At 42.0% G+C, this 24,667-nt stretch overlaps 1 protein-coding gene across 1 annotated transcript in view; it reads left to right on the top strand.

Moving 5' to 3' along the window:
• Window positions 1-24,667, top strand: part of LOC136674798 (neurexin-1a-like) — a 353,645-nt gene that overhangs the window by 5,590 nt on the left and 323,388 nt on the right. Inside the window, 2 exon segments of the mRNA XM_066651019.1 lie at window positions 11,410-11,427; window positions 15,914-15,943. Coding sequence (XP_066507116.1) covers window positions 11,410-11,427; window positions 15,914-15,943 — 48 coding nt within the window.

The raw sequence follows: 24,667 nt of genomic DNA, 5'->3' as shown, positions 1-24,667 counted from the left end.
TTCATTCTGCTGACCTAATTAGCTGTTCCTAGAAGACCTCATTAGGTAAACAAGCAGGTGTATGACATTCTCCAAGGTGTGCAGCACTCTCTCTATTTGGGTCACTCAGGATTTGTTGACCTATGACGTTAACTACCTGCTCTGGGGGGCATTTGATGAAGCAAGTGCCCTAAAAATATTTTTCCTAAAGTGAGGGGGCTTAGTGATATGAAATTAAAGAACATTCCAGTACCTAAATAACTGTTAATTTTGATAAATGTAAGAAATTATTCAGAGGAACTTTGTGGTGTGCCCCCTGGGTAAGGTCTAGGGCCCCTAATGTTTCACAAATTATATGAGGAAAATATTACAGTAAGGAATATATATAGTTTACTTAAAGTTAAAGTTATACTACTAATTGGATGTAATGTGCAAGCCCCAGACTAACAGACTAATTGGGACACTGGACAAATGTAAATATAAAGAGAATGCAATGATGTGCAAGTAATTTCAACTCTACATTTTGAGTAGAAAGATAGTAGAAAGATGATATTTTAAATGTTGAAACAGAAATGTTATAGTTTGTTGAAAAATAAATGCCCATCTTGAAATTGATGCCAGCAACATGCTCCTAAAAAGTGACTTGGGGGGGAAAAAAGAAGGGAATGGTAACAAAAGAGTGGTTAAGTTATTTATCAATGGGGAGGCGGGGTGGTTTCAAGTTACAAGTCAGTGACCATCAGACTTGTTCTAGCCAGGATCTGTGATGGTGTGGGGATGCATTAGTGCATGTCATGGGTGACTTTTAACTGATTTTAAGTCTTTCAGAGACTTTCAGTCGTTTCACTTTTACAACTACAGCGACTGGTCTCCTCAGTTCCCAAACGCTTGCAGAGTATAGTTATAAGAAGAGGTGATGCAACACTGTGTTAAACATGACCCTGTGCCAACTTTTATGGAACATGTTGCTGCCTTCAAATTCAAAATAAATCAGTTTTCTCTGTTTGATCATTTGAAATTATATATTTTGTTTTATTTAATGTTCAATTAAATAAAAATTTTAATTACATGTACATGTTGGAAATGGGTTTTGGTCATTTTAATTAGATGCTATCCAGTGTATAGCTCTTACTAGAGGAAGGGTGGGATAAAACTGGGATTCAATAATTAGCCTGCAAACAGATTCAGCTGAAAGTAGTCCTGAGCCAACATCCTTTAGTTTATAAATTCTCATTATTTAATATTCTTTGGTGCAGCATGGGACCCCTCAGCCTCCTCAGTCTGAGAGAAATCAGTTATTATTGTTCTGTGTTTAAAACTACAGTTCCCAGAATGCCCTGTACATTAGTAGCACTAAGTTCACATTTCCTTTGTCAAAGGGAGAACCCTATGTTCCTTTTAAGCCTTGAATGTATGTATGGTGTCTAAAGTTTGCTTCTGTAGTTCTGAAGCTAATGTTGCTCATAGTAAATGGAGGCATGGACTACATTAATTAGCAACATGCTAATTGGTAATTGGATGATTCATCACATTTGTACATTAGATTTAAGTGAACAATGGGCAAAATCAATGAGCAACATCGGATTATACGATTATAAATATGGACATAACTCTGGCTTTGAGGTTTTCCCTTCAGAGACACATCACAACAAGCATGGTATTTTAATCACTTAGGCATTTGATGTGCTTTGTGTTCAACACTTATCCTAATGCTAACTGGTGTGCATTGGCTTCCTTAGCTACATTGGCCTCAAGGCTCCACTGCAAACCTAAAGACCAACTGCAGGCACCAAACATGTCTTTGTTTGATTGACAGCACTGGATTTATTATTATTTTTTATTTATTTATTTTTTTTACTGTGCTATCACTTTGAGTTGAGTCACAGTGAATGCCGGCCTCTTTGGCGACTGAAGGGCATCAGGTTTTTTTCATTGGTTTTTATTTATTTCACAATTTCCCCCTTGTACTCGTCTCTTTGGAAATGTGAATTTTTACCCTTCCATTAAATAATTTAAAAGCTTTTTTTCATTACTTTGATCAGACTAGAGGATTAAAGGATTTGTACCCTTTCCACACACACACACACACACACACACACACACTCGCACACAAATCTCTTTGTTTAGTTGAAACAATTATTTTGATGCACTGCTAGTGTTTGTGTTAGTCCTTGGCCTGAGCCGCTCATTAGAGAAATCACACAGCCACGCGATATGACTCTCTCTCTTTCACTTTGCTTCTCGCCCTCCCTCTCTTTGTCTCTTTCTCTTTTACTCCCCCTCTCTCAGTATTTGAATCTCTCTCTTTCACTCTGCCTTTCTCCCTTGCTCTCCCTCTCCTTCTGTCTCGCATTTTCTTTCATGCCCTCTTGTTTTCTCTCTCTCTCTCTCTGTCACTTTGCTTCTCTCCCTCCCTCTCCTTATCTCCCTCCCTCCCTCTTCTTCTGTCTCTTTCTCTTCTACTCCCTATCTCTCCCTATTTGTATCTCTCTCTCTCTTTCACTCTGCCTTTCTCCCTTGCTCTCCCTGTCCTTCTGTCTCGCATTCTTTCACCTCCTCTGTTTCTCTTTTCTTTCTCTTTTACTTTGCTTCTCTCCCTCCTTCTTAGTCTCCCTTTCCCTCCCTATCCTTCTGTCTCTCTCTTTTACTCCCCCTCTCTCCATATTTGTATCTCTCTCTCTTTCACTCTGCCTTTCTCCATCCCTCTCTCTCTCCTCCTGTCTCACATTCTCTTTCACTCCCTGTTTCTCTCCTCCCTCTCATTCTCTCTCTCTCTCTCTCTCTCATTCTCGTTCTCTCTTTCTCTTGTTCTCGTTCTCTCTCTCTCTCCTTCTGTCTCGCATTCTCTTTCGCTTCATGTTTCTCTCCTCCCTCTCATTCTCTCTCTCTCTCTCTCTCTCTCTCTCATTCTCTTTCTCGTTCTCTCTCTCTCGTTCTCTCTTTCTCTTGTTCTCGTTCTCTCCTTCTGTCTCGCATTCTCTTTCGCTTCATGTTTCTCTCCTCCCTCTCTCTCTCTCTCTCTTTATCTCTCTCTCTCTCTCTCTCTCTCTCTCTCTCATTCTCTCTCTCGGCCAGAAGGGTCTAATGCCCCCCGGCACTGTGGAACTGTGTTCTTTGGAGTGCGGGAGGTCCATTCAACATCTTTGAAATGGAGAGCTAATCATCCAGCACCTGACCTCACTACATCAAATGGTTATTGTGCAGTCGTCCCAGAAGCTCAGAGAGACACACTTCCTATTAATAGCCTTGATTTAAAGTTTGGAGTCTGGATTGTTTGTTTATTAGCACACAGCACTCCACTTGTTCACGTTTGTTGTCAGAATGAAAGGTTCCCGTGATCAGAGAATATGTTTAGCAGCTCGCAGCACGTTAACCTGCGACTCTCCACCTGCACTCGTCTACCGCTGCATATGCGTCGTTCTCCGGCTCCTGTTTTTCCGTGCAGCTGGCTTCCTTCCAAGCCCATCTCAAATTATGCAGCTGCAAATGAGAGCTGTTGTGGAGGTCTTATTTCGAGCGAATTTTCAGGACGATTCCCCGTCGAGTGAAAATAGCTCCCAGTTCCCGCAGAACTGTGTCAAAGGTCGGAAGGGTCTCATGTAATCGTTGAGCTGAGGCGAGCCAGGATTTACTTAGAGGTCATACACTTCCATTTAGAAGCTCAAATGCCAAAAAGCGCGCATCCCAAGTCGGGATTTCTGCAGAGGACGTGACTGACAGGAGGGTGCGGTTTAGGGAGATTGTATTAAGTGTTTTCCGTCGGTGCCTGTGGATGACAGTGGTGTATAAAGACAGAGACATGAGGATATTATCCTTTAATATAAACCCTTAAGGGTGGTTTAAGCCGATCTCCTGAAGTGACATCTGTAGATTTTGAGAAGTAGAGATAAGGGTTAGGACTTGGTTGGGGTCCACCTCTAGAGCATGGACAGTATGGTTTAGATGTAGCCATTTTGGGTAATAGTATTAGGGTTTTGGGTTGGATATTAGGGCTAGGATTTAGGTTTAAGGGCTTGGTCAAGTCCAACCTAAAATCTAACAGCCTGTTCTGAAGTCTTTGTCTTTGTGATGTCACAAAATTTCACATATCAACCTATACACTTCTTCTGCCTGCAGCCCGTATTTTAATACTGAATCGGCCAATCAGAGCAGAGAGCATAAATCAATCGATAAATAAATATAATATTCACGTTCTTGCGCTTTGATGTGTCCATCCAAAGATACTGCACACATCACACAGTGTGAATGACAGTGGCAGCAAACTAAGATGCTTTGAGCTGTTCTTCAAGATTTACTCCCACTGAGATGGAAGTGCCATACGATCGTGTGTGTGTGAGTCTCACACAGAGACAGATTACCAGTATACCACTGTCTGGAAGCCCACAGATACATATCGGATTCTGAAGATTAGAGGGATTTTCCCAGAGGGTTTTTTATTATTATTTATATATGTGTATGTATTTTCCCCACTGAGTTTTGAGTTTAAATAGAACTGCACTTGACTGTCAACAGGATTGGATTTGATCCAAAGTGACTGCAGTCTGCTGAGACCAGGCGAATAATTAGAGAAAGAGGCACAGAGAGAAAACTACAAGCCCTTCAGCTGATCTCTATCACAGAACAGATAGTGAGCTACATGTCTACAAACTTTGACACCCCTTTTAATCAGTGGGTTCAGCTACTTCATTGTGCACATACATATAACCTCTGTAGGAAAGAGGAAACGAAACACAGAGCGGCGTGTGAAGCCCCAGCGTCGCATTCTCTAGACTGAAGCTCTATCCAATCACCTCATATGTTAGTGGCCGGATGCAATCAGATCCTCACTGCAATGTTCCGGTACCTACTTTAATGCGCAGCCAGAAGAGTAGGAGTGGATACTGCAGGGAAGGGCACAAGCTACCTATTAATGCCATTAATTATGGAGGAAATGTCGGCCGAGGAAGAGTCTGTAATGAGAAAGAGAAAGAAAGGAGCAGCTGAGAGAAAGAGAGGGGGCTGCAATAAAGGAGAGAAGGAAAGGTAGAAGAGGTAAATGGGTAGAGAAAAAAGGGAAGAAGTGAAGGAAAGAGGGAGCAGAGAAAAAGATGAGGGGGGAGGTAGAGGGAGGAGAGAAGGCTTGGCAGAAGAAACAGGTAAAGAAATAAAGGAAAGGGAGAAGTAGGGCTGGACGATATGGCCACAATTTATATCATGATATATTTGATATATTTCAGTTGATACGATATAATTCGATACTGATATAAACAAAATAAAGCCACTGGCAGTTTTTCTGTCAGTCAGTGGTAGATGCTGCAAATAATTTGTATTGAATTATTGAAAATGTGTATAAAAATCACCATTGTTATTGAAACATATTTTAAAAAACATATTGCGATATATATTGATATTAAATTATTGTCCAGCCCTAGGCTGAAATAGAGAACGTGAATGTAAAGAGAGAGAATGCAAGGGCGAAAGGGATGAATGAAGGGAAGAGAGAGACTGGGGAATCTAGAAAGAGAGAGGCCTTGAGAGAGACCCTTATTTTGCTTTGTGCTGTAACAGTGCAGTGATATAACCTTTGTTTTAAAGCCTGGCAGAAACAGAGCAGCAGAACACTGAGTGCTATTTGTTTTTTCTTTTCTTTTTTAAACAATAAAAGCCTTTAATAGCGTTTGACATTTTTAGCGCGTGTGTGTGTGACATCTGAAAGTGAGACGAGCAAATCCCACATGTTGTGCGTGTGTGGTTTTTTTTATTATTTTAAAAAATATATATTTATTTATTTATTTATTTATTTTATAAATAGTCTCAGTACGATGAAGCTCTGACACGCACCAAAGCCGCAAAACATCTCGCACGCTACCTCACATTCTACACCAAATGCCTTCCCAGCAAGAGAATTCACACCCCACAACCCAGTTCCTCTATTGTTTCCCTTCCTGCCAAGGCTTCCAAATGAAGGAAATCAACCCATGTTGTCGCATCAGATGTTTATCCTGGTTTTCATCTCCTAATCTCTTTAGAAACGCCTGCAGGTGAAGTTACTGGAAGGGTGCGGTGTCTTAACAACAACGTATGATCCAAAATAAAGGGATGTTGTGGTTAAAAATAGCTTAAATAACTGTAGAGCACCATTTACATTTCAGACTACAGTACCCAGCATGCATTTTTCAAATATGTATACACCTGCTGCCTCAACAACAAACTGAACAGAAGGGTAATATGAGTGACACCCACCCTCCCTCATTTTCCTCATTCTAGGAAAGCTGGAACATTGTTGTAAAGATTTGATGGTAGCCCAGAGAGTAGACATGGATCACAACTACCACTTAGACTCAACTCACAGCTATTGGACGGAGCTCCATCACTGCACTGTCTTTATATCTCTATAGCGGACACTCTGCATTGAGCATAACCTCAGACTCATGTGCAGCTGCTCCATAGGCATAGCGATGTGCTAGAGCATTGTAGTCCTCAGAGATACCTCCAGTAGTGCGCTGTAGTTATTAAATATTCTGTCTGTAATTGTTAATGGTTTTTAACAACTACTTCCTCAGGTGTTTTCCAGGTAAATTTTTGGGGACTCACTTTGGGGATCTTGTTTATTGTAATAAACAAAAACTATACACTGAGCGATCTCTGGATTAGGAACACCTGGAATCTATGGGTGAACGGAGTGACTTGAAAGGCCACCAACTAATGGAGCCACTGCAGCAGCCATGGGTCGTGCTGTGGGATGTTCACCACTCTGTGGAGTGTGTTGGACCACCAAAATGGTGGACCGACATGTTAGCAGTCAGGTGTTCCTAATCCTGCGATCGTTCGGTGTAGATACCTCAGTAGAGGATGCCGTGGTAAACAGGGTATTCCTTGAAAGTGAAATGAAGAGCCATTAATGTCAATAAGCATTATTCACTATCAGTTATGTAATATACTTCAGGTCTTTAGCTCCACAACAGACTAATTGTTTTCCGCTCGATGGAGCGGCGGTAAGTTACGTGCAGATAACTTTGGGCGCATCTAATCCCATTTTTAAGGCTCGCTGCGGTGCGATAAACACAAGAGATGCATCTCTTTATCTGTAATACGAGCCCAGTTTGTTGGGAATCCAGGGATTAAGGTTATTAGAGCTATAAGCTACTCTGTGATTATCCGCAGGGATCAAGGGTGAGTGGGAAGGAGAGAGAGAAAGAGAGAGGAAGAGAGACTGAGACTGATGAGCTCAGCACATCTGTTCTCCCAGTGGCTCCAGTGCGAGAACCCTATCCTAGCCCATAATATTCAAGCAAGACCGGCACATTAACTGTTTATCATCTGCCAGAGCATCATGAGAGCCCACCCTGTCTCATAAATGACTGCTTTTACAGGGGCTTAGGATCACCGCCGTTCACTCATGCTCAAACGGACGTCACATTTAGAGGCATTGTGCTCGGGGTTACGGATTACTGCTGTGGAACGGCTGTGAAACCGGGGACTGATGTTGATACGGAATGGAAAGCAGTAGAGGAGTAAAAACACACATAAAATGGCAGCGGAGGAGTAAAAATACACAAACACGTTGTTTTATATTGATCTGAAGGTGGCTGTTCAACTGCTGCTGTGCCGGAGCACTAGAGTCAACCCTGTATCATGGTCACAGTGGGATCGCAAGAGACGAGAGGGTGGAAGCATAGGCTGAGGTTGTAACGTTTATTAAACACAACGTGCACACACACACACACTACAAAAACAAGTCTAGAGACTCAAAAGGAAGACCTAGAGACCTGAATACACACACACACACACAAACACAAAAAGAGAGGTCAAACTACGAGCCAATAAATAACCAGGTGCAATAGGGTGCACCTGTGAGTTCAGGCACATCACTGCTTAACATTTGGGGTGTGGCTCAGGGATCACATGAGGAGAGACAATCACATGCTAGATATAAGCAATAACAAAATGCCTGCCCTAAATATGAGACCAAAACACAGAACTAAAAGCCACGGACTTGGTACCACATGGTTGTTAGAGTACCACATTCTCTACCTTTTTAAAATTCCTTTATAAACACTTTGTGCCTCTGACTTTCCGCTTTTACTCATTTGCTTTTAGCCATGTGTAATTTCATCAGGGAAGACAAAGCATTTAGTTAACTGCCTTTTTAACTGTGTTGCGTGAAGTATAATCAACGCAGTGTGTAGAACAGCTGCACTTCTATCAGAACTGTTTGTCCTGAAAGGGCTGTGAAAGCTCCAATGCAAATAGTCCACACTGAGACCCAGCAGCAGTGAAGAGATTTGTCAGAGCGAGCTCTAATCCTCCGCTAGTCGCTGTCCTTCCATATCCAGCAGAGTGACCAGACACAGGCTTCATGCATTGCCCCCCCACCATCCCCTTTGTTCTCCAGTTGTGAGGGAGGGGCAAGATGCTGTTAAATATCCACTTGCGAAAACATTCAGTCAGTTTTCTTTGTTACTGACCAATCCTTGATTTCCTCAGTGTGTTTTCATTAGTGATCATACTTTATTTGAAACTAGCAGTAAGTCGTTATGGTCAATATGAGATGAAGAACTGGAATGCAGTGGCAGTTTTATGCTCCATAGAGTGTGCCCCTCACGTGGAGGCCACCATGTGTGTTGTTTGTTTATTTGTTTATATATTTTTTGTTAAAACAATTGGGTTTGGTACAAAACCTTTGATACATGAGGGCGAATCACTGGAGAAAAAGAGAAGCTCTACTGCTGGAACACTAGCCTTTGCATACTGAATTAATCAGGAAAGAAAAGTTGCTGAAACAGCACTGACTCTTAATTTGCTAAGCTTTAAAAATGCAGATAAACTAAATAATCCCTAATATTCACTGTAATCTGATGAATGAGTGCAAAAACAAGCTTACCACTTATAATTACTTTGCCATTCCAATGATTAGTGATCTTAAATCAAGAGCTTATCAGACCTGTAGTTGTTTGCCGTTCTGTCAGTGAAACAGTTGATGATTCATAGATCTCCAAGGTGAATTCATTTATAGTAATTTTTGCCTAAAATAGTTGGGTAGTATTCATGCTAGAGTTATGATGTGTATAAATAAGTTCTAAAATGTTATTTGTTCAACAGAATTTAACAAATTCTAAAATTCTCCTGCTTTTTGTAATTTTTTTAAACTGTTGCATAGTAATAAAAATGACAGTTGTCATTTTATTCAACAAAATGTAACGCAGAAGTTTATGTAGTTGGAAAATGGCAAGCATGAGAAGAATGTATTGGTCAATTTATTTATTAGGATTTCCATCAAGAAAAAAGTGCTGCACAAGTGTGTTCATTGATTTAATGTTAGAGATCTTGAACGTAGCATATTACTGCATTTGTATTGATTTATTTGTAAGTTTTTATATAAATTATCAATTTCTTTATATATAACAAGAGCAAAGAGAAACTAGCCAAGCCTAGTTTAGCCAAACCACCGTTAGCCATATAGCCATTGTTACAGATATTTTTCTGGCATTTCAACAGGAAGACCCCAAAATACATATTGTTGTAATCGGAAGGTCTGGAGAAACTTTGGTGCTTCATATCAATGTCTTTGTTTACAATAATAAGTAATAATAAGTAATGAACTATAAAATTACTTGTTTTTGGACATTTCTAAAACCAAGCACCTTCACATTTTATCAACCAAGTAATTACACTTGATAAAGGAAGAGGGCATTGCTGGAACTAGTTATTTATTACTGACTTACATTTCTATAAGGGTCCGACTGATAAAACGGTGCTGTCACTAATCCACAGCCTCGTTTATTTTGTGTAACACCTAGCTCTGATGTTCTGGCTTTAATCATTTTTGTGTTAAACAAAAAGCTGTGCAGATGTAATTTACTTGTCAGAAAGTCACTAACGTTGAGATGTGCATTTGCGTCATAATAGCGACAGACAAGATGACTTTCTGTTTGTTAAATATATAATAGAAAACCAAAGACTCTGTCACAGAAATATTCTCCAGACTTCAAGAAGAGACTGTGGTTACCTCAATAACCTTCAACACATTTCCGTTTGAGGCTCCAGTAAAACACTGAGCTGCTCACTGTGCTGGATGGTGGACCTACAGCGCTGAAGCGGCGCGAGTGTGTCCCAATTCAGCTCTCAACTCTCTGACCCCTTGAACATGCATTTAGGTCCCAAAAAGAGCAGTTGTCCAGGGAAAACCGCAAAAATGTTCCAAATTTAGTTCACAAACTGGAATGTGAAATATAGCTAAACTAACAACAGACGGTGTAGTGGTGAAGTGGCGCTATCTTCTGTCCTCTGTGTATCCTGTGAAATACGGCTGAATTAATAGTTCCTACTCACGCATGCGTGTTTCAACATTACATGTCAGTCAGTCAGTCAGTCAGTAAGCGCATATGCCTCTTCTAGGCTGGTCCGGCAGGCGGTCCGGCGCAAACACACAGACACTTACATTTACAGACCTTACATCACACTGGACTGGGCTTGAAGTGGAGGGCAGTGTGTGAGAGCGTGGATATTTCAACTACTCTTTAGACCTAATGAACTAAGTCCATTATTCAAAAGCAGAGTGTATACCCTTGTTGAGAATGTTGCCTAAAATGGCTAATTTAATGAATTTCTGGGACATATGCTTTATGGCATTATGGCTCTTTTGTGCTATGCCACCGATTCCATTCAAAATAAGTTTTATTATTATTCTTTAATTTTTCTTCACCTAAAAAGTTTAAATTCTGGAGATAAGAGGTGTTGGTTTTAAGGCCGGGTTGTAGTGGTCATGGAAACATCATTATTATGACTTCATTTAAATCATAGACTAATGGATTTGTATAAAATGTAAATCCCATATGGAAACAGATGTGCATTGGAGCATAGCCAAGATTAGATCTTACAAAATAAATATTTAATATTTGAGGTGGAGCTTCAGTGAATGTCTATAGAGACACAATACAAATCTGTGTCCAGAATGGCTCCCTATACATTATTCCTTGTATTTCTCATTATGAAGTGCGCTATATGGAACTGAAATCAGGAGGGTAGTGAATGAAACAAAAACCAAGCTTTTTCCATACATACTTTTTATTTCTGTATTATGATTATATTTAACATTATAATACCCTCTTAATATAGAACTATTTTACATGGAAGTAAAACACCTAGACACTGGTTTGAGGATCATTGTGTTGCTATATTATTGGTGGGACAGAATAAACACTGGGGGTAAATGACACACTGGATTACTGAATATTTTGATGGACAATGTTCTCCAGAGGCTCTTGCCCTTTTCCATGGGTTTCAGGTACAGTTCATAGGGCTGAGGATGTACTTTTCTGGGCTCCACAGCACTTGCATGTGATTCTGTTTGACGGCCTTGCATGGGTAACATGCAACGGCAAGTAGTGGTCTGCATGCTGCTTAATGAATGTCTTCCTTTCTCTCCCCCTGCCCCATCCGCGCTCCCAGAAGACAGCCCTGCTGAAGGTGGGTAATATGTTTTCTTATGTTTCTTTAATCATCATTATACTGACCTCAACCTTGACCCATAGTGTGGTTTATCACTCTCATTACATGTGCTGCGGGTGGACGGTAGGTAACCCGGCTCTTGCCATTAATCTTTCGGACTTGGGGATTTTTCGTCGTAGCTGAATCTGAGATGTGTGTGTGAGCATGCTCTCTCTGACTAAAGAAGGGGACATTTTGAAGACATCATATATGAGCATGCTCAATGCCAGGTGTCAACTGGAGGGGTGTAAAGCCCCCTGCCTTTAATGTCTTGAGTGATGGTGATCCATCCATAACCTTGAAGCTGAATGTGAATCTACTCTAAACCCTTCCCACAAGAGAAGAGGCCGTACCTGCAGCAATAAAGGGATTAATCCCTTTTGAGAACTGATTTCTGAAGAAATGTTGAATGAGCAGACATCTACAATCTTTTAGAAGTACAGTGTAGTGATGACACTCGGGGAGAAAGTCGGGCTCACTTTATTCAGCGCTCCTGGACAGGTGGATATTACCCAATTGTCAAAATGGCATGGAGATGTCAAATTCAGCTACTGTGCAGAAAGGGCAGGAGGTAAAATGGAGCATAATAAATTGGGACGAGGAAGTCAGCAGAATGCCTTTAAGCCAGAGTGAAATATCAAGTCTCGGAGTAAGACGTGATCTGTGGAGGAGTGCAAGTGGGAACCATACACTCTTCAGAATAAAGGGTCCTCATTGGCTCTTGGCTGGGGTGAAGGGTTCTAAATAAAGCCTTTAATAGGCCTATTATGCTCCGCCCACAAACACTCTTTCCACAAAATATTGAATAAATGAATCATTGTAGCACACACAATATACTAGAGTAGGCAGCGGCGCTTTTCTTGCTACAGAAGTACACCTTGGGGGTGGAGCTTAAATTTAGCAACTAGTTCAGAAAACTAAGTAGTGATTTTACCTTAAAATTACATTTTCAAAATAATTGTGATTCTTTACTGATGTGTAATAGGGAGAATAGAGCCTCTGTTGTTGCTCAGCACTACAGAAACAGCACTATGTACCTTTGGAGGAGAGTAGGAGACTGCCCCACTCCCTAGGAAACCAGCTCCCCCTTGATTTCAGGACAGTGGGGTAAAAGTGTATTGCAAAAATAACAAATCTTTACCTAGTGTGTTTTTTTTTTTAAATGAGCAGTCAGCGATTTACTCCAGTGGTGGTTCTTCATGTTATGAAATAATACAATCAATTTACTGACACACAGTGGTCTGAATGTATCCACAAGTGAACACAGTTCTGTGGTCTTAATGAAACGGCTGTAAACTGCTAGGATCAACTCCCACAGCATCTTTCTTCCCCGTCTAAACAGCCATGTTCAAAATGACCAGTCTCAGCGCCTGTAGCTTTAAATGAGAACGAGCCACAGTTCAGTTCAGCGCGAGAGCCCAGGAGTGAGGAGCGAGGAGCAGAAGCTCTGCATTTTAGACGTTTTTGCTCAGTTGTCTTTCTGCTCCTTTCTTATTTCCTCCATGTTTACTCCACACTCCGTATTTGTTCTGCTCTGTTTAACCTCATGTTTCCACTCTCACATAAACATGAGTCCGGCGCTGTGATTGGAGAGACTTAGACGAGGAGGCAGGAGAGTTTTAAAGGATTTTTAAGGAGCAGAACAATATCAGAATGACCCCCCACAATTTATTTAAAAAAAAAATAAAAAAAAAAATATATATATATATATATATATATACTACAGGGTCTTGTTTCAGTGTGTGGGTTGGTGGGCTCCAGATGCCCAAATTAATGTGCACATGCTCTGAACAACTGACTGTCTTTTCATTAAAATATATCCCCTTGAACAATCCAGTCTCTGTTTGGCCTCTTCGTTCCTGAATAGCTGTAGTCTGGCTTCCTTATCTTTAGTGATGGAGTGGGTGGAGTGCTTCTTCAAGGTTGAAAAAGGTAAATCATCTTTCTGCATAAACCCCATATCAGTTAAACACCAGCAGGATCCAGCATGGAGTAACACCGCTGACGTGTGGAAAGTGAGTTTCTGAGAAACAGACTGTGGTCACTGTTGGACTGGTATCTTTTAAATGCCTTTAAATGTCCAGCTGGAGCATCAGGGTCATTGTCCAGTGCAGCTTTATTTTCAAAGGGCTTCTGTCAGCTGAAACTAACAGAAGCTAAAGGTGAATGTAAAATGGAGCCCTGTGTGTTAGGTTTTGGATTCATTTCTTTATAAGTATTTAAAGGTTCCTGCTAGGAATAATTTACACTCGCTGTCCATTTGATCAGCTCCACTGACCATATGCATGCACTGTGTATTTCTACAAGTACTAAGTGCGGTCCATCTGTTGCTCTGCGTATTTAACTTCAGTAGTCAGGACCTACAGAGGGCCACCATAGAGCAGGAGTGATTCTCAGGACTGCAGTGACACTGATGTGGTGGTGGTGTGTTAGTGTTGTTATTGCTCTGGTACGAGTGGATCAGACACAGCAGTGGCACTGGAGTTTTTAACCACTGTGTCCACTCACTGTGAACTCTGTTAGACACTCCTACCTTCAGGGACAGTGGCTATGTATAGTGGACTATTCTCAGTCCAGCAGTAACAAAGAGGGCTTTAAAAACTCCAGGGAACACAGCTGTGCCTGATCCACTCCTACCAACATAACATGCACCAACACCACCACCACATCAGTGTTGAAGAACAAACAGAAAGGGGGCTACACATTATGCAGATTGACAGCTGGTCTACAGTCTGTAATTGTAGAACTACAAAGTGCTTCTGTGTGGTCAGTGGAGCTGAGAGAATGGACAATGAATGGAGAAACAAGGAGGTGGTTTTAATGTTAGAGCAAAAAAAGTATAGGGCTATAAAAGTGAAACTATGGCAGGTTTAATACTGAATGAGTGCATGTCACTAACTGCTTCCTCGTAAATGAAAGATTTCAATGAAAATCATCCTCCAGTTAAATTGTAATTACGGAAATAGAGCGTAGCTCATGAATTGATACGCGCTCAGAAGTGGCTGGTGTTAAATGGAATGTTTTGGCAGGCGGTCAATTCAGTGAATTTATGCTGATATATATTTATATAATAAATAAAACATAACCAGCCCTTGACATTTATAGAATATAACATTGCTGCATCCATACAGAGATACTTAGAGTTCGGAGAGGAAAATGATGGGGCTGTATTTCGTGTTGTGGCTATGGGAGGGGTGGGGGAGTATGGGTGTGTTCAGCTCCATCTGTCTCTGTTTGTGCTGTAAATCATGGGTGGTATAAAAGCAAAGGATTATGGGGGAGGTAGTTTGGAGTAGATGAAGTACACTTGAAGATAACCTTTCTAGAGGGGTGCAGAATGTTTCTATATATACTTTTATATACTTATTTCCCTTGTTAGTGTCATTCATTCTTGTTATATTAAATCTTCCAGAGAAGATGAATGAGTACAAAGGAATCCACAACCTCACACGGGGCGATACTCAAATTTCTTAGAATGGATCAGTATTTGCGATTACAAATGATCGAAATAGCTCAGGTGTTCTTTATCTATCATCAGTGTAACTTCCTACAACAAATTAGACAATGACCTGCAGGATTAGTAGATTATACAGATACCGAGAACGTATTGAATGTGTTTAGAAAAGGCCTAGTCCTTTGAGTTACCCCCTGTTCACACTAGAAGTCGATAAACCGACAGGTGACCAGCCATTTCCAATGAAAGCAGGTGATCTGTAAAAGCAAGTGGCAGATCCATCCATCCATTATCTGTAACCGCTTATCCAATTTAGGGTCGCGGGGGGTCCAGAGCCTACCTGGAATCATTGGGCGCAAGGCGGGAATACACCCTGGAGGGGACGCCAGTCCTTCACAGGGCAACACAGACACACACATTCACTCACACACTCACACCTACGGACACTTTCGAGTCACCAATCCACCTGCAACGTGTGTTTTTGGACTGTGGGAGGAAACCGGAGCACCCGGAGGAAACCCACGCGGACACGGGGAGAACACACCAACTCCTCACAGACAGTCACCCAGAGCGGGACTGGAGGCCCCTGGAGCTGTGTGACTGCGACACTACCTGCTGCACCACCGTGCCGCCCCGCAAGTGGCAGATCTAGTTGAGAATTCATGCTGATCCGTTCAACTGACCAATCAGAGAGAGGTCCCCACAATGTACAAGCTCAGAAGTGACATCATGAGCGGCCTTGAATTAGACTGACTTGGGTTGCTATGAGAGTCTAATCGCCATATAATGTGAACGTAGGGTAACTGGGTCAAATAATGCAGCAGTTTAAGTGCAATAAGTGGTTGCAGTGTGTGTGTAAAAGCCAGGGAGCAAAGTACAACAACAAAATCAAACAATTTTCAGCACTGCTTTCATAGTTTCGTAGAATTTCAAATACTGGCCTTTTGAAGTAGAAGCTTCCCTGTGTGTTTGGTGTTCCTTTTCTGACTGTAACTCTTGTTTCCCTTAAAGGTCTGGCGCACCTGATGATGGGCGACCAAGGTATGTCCTGTGTTCCTTTCTCTCTCATCCCCGCCTCATTCCTTCATCGCTGTTGTGTTCTATATGCTTCAAAGAAACCCGTACGGCTCCAGAAAACACGGCTCAGGCTCCGAGCTGGACTTTAAACAACTCCGCCCGGAGTGAGGGAGTTCAGCGTCACGGCTTTTTCGATTGAGCCATACATTATGCCCTTAGTCATATAGCTTGTGAAACTGCATCCATGCTTTGCTGACAGATGTGTCTGTGCTTAGCAACCGCTGCTAGGACAGAGCATGTCTAAATTTGATAATAAATTGTCATTTTTTTAAAAAAATGTTCTGTTGATACAAATGATTAAAAAGAATGTTTATTGGCGCCCCCTTTTGGGCAATTGACAGCCTGCTAAACATGTGAGAGAATATGACTAATTTGACATAGTTTGTACCCATATTTCTTTGGGTAGAGCATGGATAGCACTTCACTAGGAATTAATTAACCAACCTGATGATTTGAGTGACACATTTGAAGTGCTACTGCATGTGGCGGAGTAAGAATATTACTCAATTAAGACGCCCCCCGCCCCCCCACACCATTACCACTAGCTTTTCATCCATGTCACTAATCCTCCTCCATCAGATCCTTCTCTTTTTGCTGTCCTTGTGTGACCATGTCTTTTTATCAAGTGTCCTTCTCTCCTTTTGTTCTCCCCTCTCTCTGGGCTCTGCTTCCTCCATGGAACCATTTCATCAAACTGTGTAGGTAAAAGTAAAGGTACCTAATCTCCTTTTTTGTCTCTCATTCATTCCTGGCTTTATGGTTCCTAGCAGATTGCTTTGTGTTCTTTCATGAGCTCTTGAACGTAGATTCCTTGGGACCCTGCTTTTAAATGGGTTGCCAAATAGTGCGCATGAGAAATTGTCCTTAAGGTAGGTGGGTGTTTTTCAATGGCTGCCTACTTCTCCTCCACGCTTGAGTTGCATGTACAGTATTCCACCTGCTGTAGCTCATAAAGTGGACCGGCGGCGCATTCCAGAGTGGTAACTACTTACTCAATCACTAAGATAGGTTCTCCAAGAGCCCATCTCGGTCCAGAAAATGAGGAATTTTTCTTGGGAATTGAGCGTCCCTTCTGCGCAGGTAAGTGCCTGTCCAAATATGATCTCTTGACTCTGCTTCCCAAAAGAGTGTTTGCTATAATGAATCCTTGCTTTTTGCTAAGTTAAAGGAAACCATTTTCATTGCATGTAATTTGCGATTAAAAACACAACGGAGTCGAGTCAATTGATGACGTCTGCTGCATTTATTTTGCCAATTTTCTCACTTTGTTTCGAGGACAGCTCTTTATCAGGGTACACTTGAATAGCATCTCACTAGACATTAAGGCAACTGCCACAAGTGCAGGTTGTATTCAGGCAATTTCCATTTTCATAAAGCTTTTATTACTTTATATTAGTAAAATATTGGATGGAGAGGATGGTTGTTGTGCTTTGGGTGTGAGGGCAATTCAAGTATTCCTTTTGCTTCTGTTTGAGATGGTGATTTGTGGTTAGCGACTCGTGTTTTCCAGCTTAATATGATTTGGCTGGTTTATATGTTATATAACCACTTTGTATTGCTATCAGATGCAGGACCTGATAGCAACATTCTGCCCCATGTGCCTTGACTGAGTTTGGATTTGAGTTTACCAGGTAAGGCGAAGGCATCTTTCTCTACAGAACGCACGTTGGAGACGTTTGGAGACGTGGCTTTCATTCATAGCAGTATTAAGAGGCTACACTCTTAACAATAGAGAAGCCAAAAATGGTTCTACAAAGATCTGTGCAAACTAAAGCTCTGTTTCTAAAACTAGTGCTGGGAGCAGTATTAATCAAAGTTAGCAACGGTCTGCCAAATGTAGCTCCGCATACGGCACACACAATGTGTACACATGCTATTTATCATGGCTGTAGAAATGATTTTTTTCATGACACAAAGTTTCATCCAAAAAAACAATGCATTCTTGCCAGATATACAAACCCACCACACTGTTTCACCTTAAATGGTGCAGCAGCTTACAATTCAGCACTTACAATTCAGCTTACAAGTTGGCGCCCCATTCCACCTGCAGGAGTTTGGCGCTCCAGTTCTGCTTTAAATGGTGCTGTAAATATATTCAAGTGTTTAAATTGTAAAGAAGCCTTGAGACTCTTCCACCTTAACATTCTACCACACCTAAGTTCATCTTTAAATGGTTTGCATACATTTTATGTGCTGTAGGAGTTACTTGAGATAAACATGCCTCTTAGAAAAGGCCTTAATTCTGTCCATGTAACTATTGTCTCTTAAAAAAAAACAAAAAAACAACAAAATTGAGCTTTGTAAATGATTTATATGGTTTATATATTAATTATTTTATTTATTTTAGAGGATAGAGGAGAATATTTTGTGTTTTTCCAAGAGTTTAGGTAAGATTGCCTTCACTCTTCTCTCCACGTTTGATTCTAGACAGATTGTTAGCTAACATAACAGAATTGAGAAGGGTTGTGTAGGGTTCTCCTCCAAGCCTGTTGAGCTCCAAGTCATTGTAATGCTTGCTTCACATATACCAGCTATTGCCCTTCCAGTTTTCTAGCATTACGTCTTTTGGGCGGGGCTAAACTTAGAGGAGGAACTGGCACTGACTTAAAACAGCACTAGGTAGGATTTTTACCTTACGGAAATGCGCTATGTAATTTCCAGAGACTGAATAAACCACCTCTTTTCACTGTACAAGTGAATTACACTGTAGGGGGCGCCCAGGAGCAAAAATACCAAATCTTACTTAGTTCTCCTTTTAATGGGGGAGAAAATGAAAGAAAAACAGGGGTTTGTCATCCCCCGTCTCTAAAGCTAGAACCATGTATGTAACTCCTGTTTTTAAGAGTGTAGCCCTCCAGAAAGTTGGGAATTGTATGCAAATGGTGCGTTCTTGTTGTTACGCATGTGAGAAAGGGCACTCTGAGCATCTGCTCGACCCGATGTCTTGGTAAGTGAGTTTCCTCGTTTCTCCCTGTGTGTGCTGGCCGTGCTGTTCTTCGTCGTGTTGCATGCCCTGCCGTGGAGAACAATCTACAGACCTTCAGCTCAGTTAACTCTCTTTGAAGTAGCTGTTGAGCACAGGCCTCTCTAGCGTTTTCCCTTTCATTTGCTTGGGAGAAGTCGTCTGGATTGCTGTAGTAAATTTCAATGTAATGACGTGCATTGCAGTTGATGGTCTAGCCTCGGGACACGATGATATGCTAAGTGAATGTTCTGGGTTCTGTGTCTCCTACCAAATGCTGGGCTTTTATTCTGAGTTTTTTTTTTTTTTTTTTTTTTTTTTGCTGCAGATGGTTTATTTACTCTATATTTTATATATATTTTTCCTGTCAATTGAGCCTTGTTATGCATTCTGATTTTCTGAGGTTTTTATTTTTTGTGGCGAGGCTCTACAAGCTGCACACGCTCATGTTGTAAATGTTTTGATGTTCCAGAATATTGCAGCCAATTGAGGGGCAGTTTCAGACGTACTTATGGTGGGCTTTCACTGGCTAAATGGGCTGTTTTTTTTTTATTTTATTTTATGTTTTTAAACATCTACTGCGGAGTCCATCCTTTGTACATGAGAATATTTTCGAGCCCCCCCCCCCCCCCCCCCCCCACTCTGATACATGAACAAATCTTTTGCTTCCAGACTCCACTGGAACTTATTTTAAAGGAACAGTAGGTTGGATTAGGGTGTTTTTTGCTCATGGGGCCCCCAGTGTAATTCATTTTTACAGCAATGTACTTAAATGAAAAGGGAGGAGGGAGGTGCCGGATGGTTTTCTACCCTCCTCCAAAAGTTACATAGTGCAGATTCTGCAGTGCTGAGCCTAGAGTAGCGATGACAGGTTTTCCTTTGAACATCAGAATACTTACAAAGCTGCCACTTCACATTTAACAAACGAAATTAGAGACAAATCACATTGGAAATACACTTGAATTATTACAAGTAAAATGCATTGGGTGTCTCATTCATTTGCCTTGCTGTGCCCTCCTCCCCCCTCCCCCTATAGCACTTAATGAGAGGTAAATAAAAGCACACTAACTTCCAATCAGAACTGTCAGCATAGTCAACAGTGGTTGTAGTAGCCCAGTGGATAACACTGCTGCACCCTGTGATGGACTGGCACTCTCCCCAGGGCGTGTTGCTGACTTGCACACAATAGTTCTCTGTAAGCTCCAGGCCCACTGCGACACTGACCATGATGAAGTAGTAACAGAAGATGAATGAATGAGTGAATGAATACCACTACAGCAATTCAGTTTGTTTTCAGTGATAATTGTATTGTCCAAATAAGCTGTTACTAAAGAGCGCACAGATAAATGAAGCTAGTGTTCGGTCTTCACTGCCAGAGAGAGTGTTGTGTGTAGTCAGTTAAAGCGGACAGCGTGGCTCGGCCATCTGCAGCAGTCCCCTCGCTGGAGCTGAGCTGACCGCTCGCTGTTTCCTCCGGCAGCTCAGAGGAGGCAGAAACCGAGCCAGGAGCAGACCAGCGCTGAGTCAGCCAAACACCACACGCTTTCTAAAATTGGCCTACTGTCAGTGTCCGGCACAAGTGACCGCGCGAGCTGCAGGATACACAAACATGGTCAACATAGACACATCTAGCAGTTAAGAACGTCGAGTCAATTTAATGAAGATGTATCATGACGCTAGGTGCTCTGTGCTGCCCCCAGTGGACATTAGAGTCTTATAGTATTCTAATTCCTGTTGCTTTAGCAACACACACAAAAAACACTCTCTGAACAACATAGTTGTTTCAATTAACATTAGGTAATGTTTTTACCTTCAAATTACAGCTGCAGAATCACGGTGATGTTTCACTGACCTTTAACAGGGAGAATAAGACACTGTCATTGCTATTCAGGGTTTGGCACTGCAGGAAATGCACTGTGTAACTCCCCCTCCGCCTTGATTTCAGGAGAGTGCTGTAAATGTAAAAGCACAGGACCAAAAACAAACAAAAAAACAATCTTATTTAGTGTTGCTTTAATAATGCACGAGGTCATTCTGACAGATTGCAGTACACTACAGGAAGCTTAGGGGGTGGCATTTTTCAGGTTCAACCCTACTGCTCAGGCTTTACTTGCTCTTGGATAACCCAAAAGAGCAGAGCAGCTGTTTTTGAAGGCTGCTGTGATGGCCTCCGGAGCCATGCTGTTGTTAAATGTCTTAGCCGAAGGCATACTGTCAGCGGTCAATTGAAAAAAAAAAAGCCAGGGTCATGAGGAACCTGGAGCTTTAAAGTCAGCACTCGAGTCAGCGCTCTGCAGTGTCCCCCGCTCAGGATTCAGGCTGGTGTTCGAGTTGCTGTTGTGAAGTTCCCTCAGTCACTGCCAGGCTCTCCTGAAGGAGCTCGCTCTCCTGCCAATGTTTTTCATTATGATAATAACGTTTAGCTGCCGTAGAAGAGGTTCTGAAGGTCACAAGCCATTATAGGGCCTCGGCTAAAGCCCCGCTGCAAAGAGCGATAACGGCAGTCTTATAAGTTTATTGCGTGTCGCTCCGGATGAGATGACGCCTATAAAATCGTGGCCAAATTCTGTGCTGGACTGTGATATCATTGATGCTCCACGTGTGCCGCATGCCGTATTAGAAGATGATAGGCCTGGAATGCTAGGATACGACCTCATTCTGCTTGGGTCATCCACCAGCTACTTCAGTGGATGTTAGTGCGAGTCGATTCATTCTCCGGGTGGGGGCTTTGTAGAGCTGTGTCATAGTGGTGGTGTGCACGGTCCAAACTGACCAAACATTGTCGGGACAGTGTGGCTAGTGTGTCATTCTGTGTCTTGATGGAGCATTGTTTACTTTCTGGGATTTACTTGCATTTACCAGAGCCGTTGTGCCTGTAATGCTAATGCTGTATCCAAAACTGGCCCTGTTCACTATATAGTGCACTAATTTGGAAGTCGGCCATTTTGTACATAAGCTGTAGATGAAATGCCTCCCTAATCCCTCATTAGTGTTGTCATATATAGTGTGGCACTGTTTAGTTCACTAAGTGCTAGAAACAGAAGTGATTTCAGACACTTCCACTGTGTGTTGCCTAGTAACAAAGAAACTCACAATGCATTTTGGTCAACATTCAGTTTATTATTAATTACAAGTGCAGTGTGGGAGATTTGTTTTACGATTCGGGCACTCTCAAAAAATGGCAAGCTCAGTAGTGCCCTAGCCCAGTTTTCAGTGCACTCAAACCAACACACAGTGCACCACAATACGTAGATACAACCAGAGTGCTGTACTATAGTGGATACTATAAACCCACATGAGGTAGTGTCTGAACTCACTTACTACCCTCCTGAATTCAGTTCACTATACTTGTGCACTATATAGTGAGTGATGTAGGGAGCCACTTCGAACACAGCTACTGAATGTAAGTGAACAGTCCTGGGTGGTATATTCACCCTCATGTAGCACAGGTCCATGAACACTGGTGGTCTTTAATAGCTGTAATCACAAAGTGGGGTTTAAATGGGCCCGTGTGTTCAAGGAAGCCAGACTCGCAGGTGCATTTGTGCTTTTGCTAAATTAGTCTCATTTTTAGACTAATTCCATCCACTGTCACCAGTGGACAAGCCCTCTCTTTAATTACGCCATCCAAATCCTCTGGGATTAGCCGCAGCAACTGGGCCACTATTGGGATTTTCCACACTGCTTTGACACCTGAATATCACACAGTAGCCTCAGGCATCACTGTCCAAGTAGTAGGTGTGTATTTCATGTCAACATGCTGTTTTTATTGCACCTATTTTTAGCTGCCGATGGCTTAATTTCTGCTTTTGCTGCAACTGATGAAAAAAAAAAATCTCCCTGCCATGTAAATATAGTCATGTTTCAGACTAAAGCAAGCAGATTTTAACTCCCTGGACATGGATTCAGAGCCCTTCTACAAGTCTGTTCAGGTTAGCCCTGATGCTGTAACCTTCTTGAACCTCATGGAGCATATTTGTTAGATGGGCTTGACTGAAAATAGCTTCAGCTTGATTCTGCACTGTCCACAGTAAAACTGAGAGAGTTCACAGTGCCATTACTGGGAGATATTGACACTCCTGGAATGCCTGTGTCAATGCACCATGGAAATGCCGTCTGCTATTCTTTAGGAGCGGTACATGAGTGAATGGAACTGAATGTGTTCCGCTAATGTCTGAAAATCAATATCAGTGAATGTGAAACGTGAAGTTTCCTATGTGTTTCTGTGATGAGTTCAGATACAACGGCAGCAGAACATGGCAAGGGAAGCAGCTTCACAGCCTGCTACAACTTTTAAGGTGGCCTCTCTTAAAGGAAAACTAGGAACCTTTAAAATTACAGCTTCAAAATCACTAGGATGTTCACTAAGCTGCAATAAGGAGAACAGAGCCTATGTTGTTGCTACTCACACGGACACGCCAACAATTTCTGTGGGAGGAGACCAGAGCACCTGGAGGAAACCCACACATACACAGGGAGAACACAAACTCAGAGGCAGGGATCGAACCCATGACCCCGAGACCCTGAAGATAAGTGTTAGCGACACCACCTGTAGCACCACCAAATTGTGGCCTGCTTTCAGTTCTCAGCCAATCAGTGAATAATAAGCTAATTAATAAGAAAATGTGCAGGAGCCATGACGTTGATATTATGATCTATTTTACACTGTGGGAGTTTGAGAATAAGGAGAATCTAGCTGTTATTTAGACTCTCACTCCTCAGAGACTCAGAGGTTGTTTTAAAATCTGCTCATGTTGCTATAAATTCAGTTTGTCAGTGTTTGACTTGGCGCCAATAAAAAAAAAAAAAGAAGCCAGGGCTTGATATTTGGCAACGATAGCTCCAGCTCGTCAATAACAGCGACACGCAGAGGAAAAAAAAAAAACCCCGATACGACACGGTCCCAGCGAGAATACACTGAATTAGTGCTTTTCAATGGCCTCCGCTAAAATGTATTTATTGGATCGGATCGTGAAGCATATAAATCCTCCTCTGCTGCGAGAGAGGGGGAGAGGAGGGCGGAGGAAGAGAAGGAAGGAGGGAGAGGATGAGGAGGAGGAGGGGGGAACGTGGAATAAAAGAGGAGTGGGATCAATATGAAATGGGCTCGGCTGGCTCCCCAGGTGAACTGGAAGGAGAGCGGCGAGGGATCGATACTGCAGCTTCGATGGAGGAGAGGAACTGCAGGGATGAAAACCTCTGTCTCTCTTCGCCGAAAAGAATGCGGGAAATGCTCGACCAAGGCCGAGATGAAAAGGGAAACGCCAGGCTCAGTTCTGCACAGAAACCAACATGGCTAAACACATCCTAGACTTACATTGGTTCACCTAGGACTGACGTAGGTGACTGGAGCATTAGGAGTCTTGCTCAGGGGCATTATTGGCATATCTTAAAATGATACATTGTGAATATTTGTGATGATTTCCTGAGATGAAATAAGGAGCCTCGGTCATTGCTAGTCCAGACTCAACACTGCAGTAACTGCACTATGTAAATTTAGGAGAAGGGTAGGAATGAAAAAAATAATAAAAAATTGCCCCGTCCTCCTCCTTGTTTTCAGGGCAGTGCTGTAAAAGTGAATTACACCAACTAAATCTTATCTAGTGCTAATGTTCCTTTAAAATGGAACTGTATCAAATATGGCTGCCCCCATTTGGGAGACCCAGCCTATGGAGCCTAAACTGTGACCACAATGCTCTACTTTATAGAAGAAATGTAAAAATAAG

The sequence above is a fragment of the Hoplias malabaricus genome, chromosome 2 (assembly GCF_029633855.1).
Source record: "Hoplias malabaricus isolate fHopMal1 chromosome 2, fHopMal1.hap1, whole genome shotgun sequence".
Taxonomy (NCBI): Eukaryota; Metazoa; Chordata; class Actinopteri; order Characiformes; family Erythrinidae; genus Hoplias; species Hoplias malabaricus.
The sequence above is the reverse complement of the archived record's forward strand: the minus strand, read 5'-3'. Positions and strand labels throughout refer to the sequence as shown.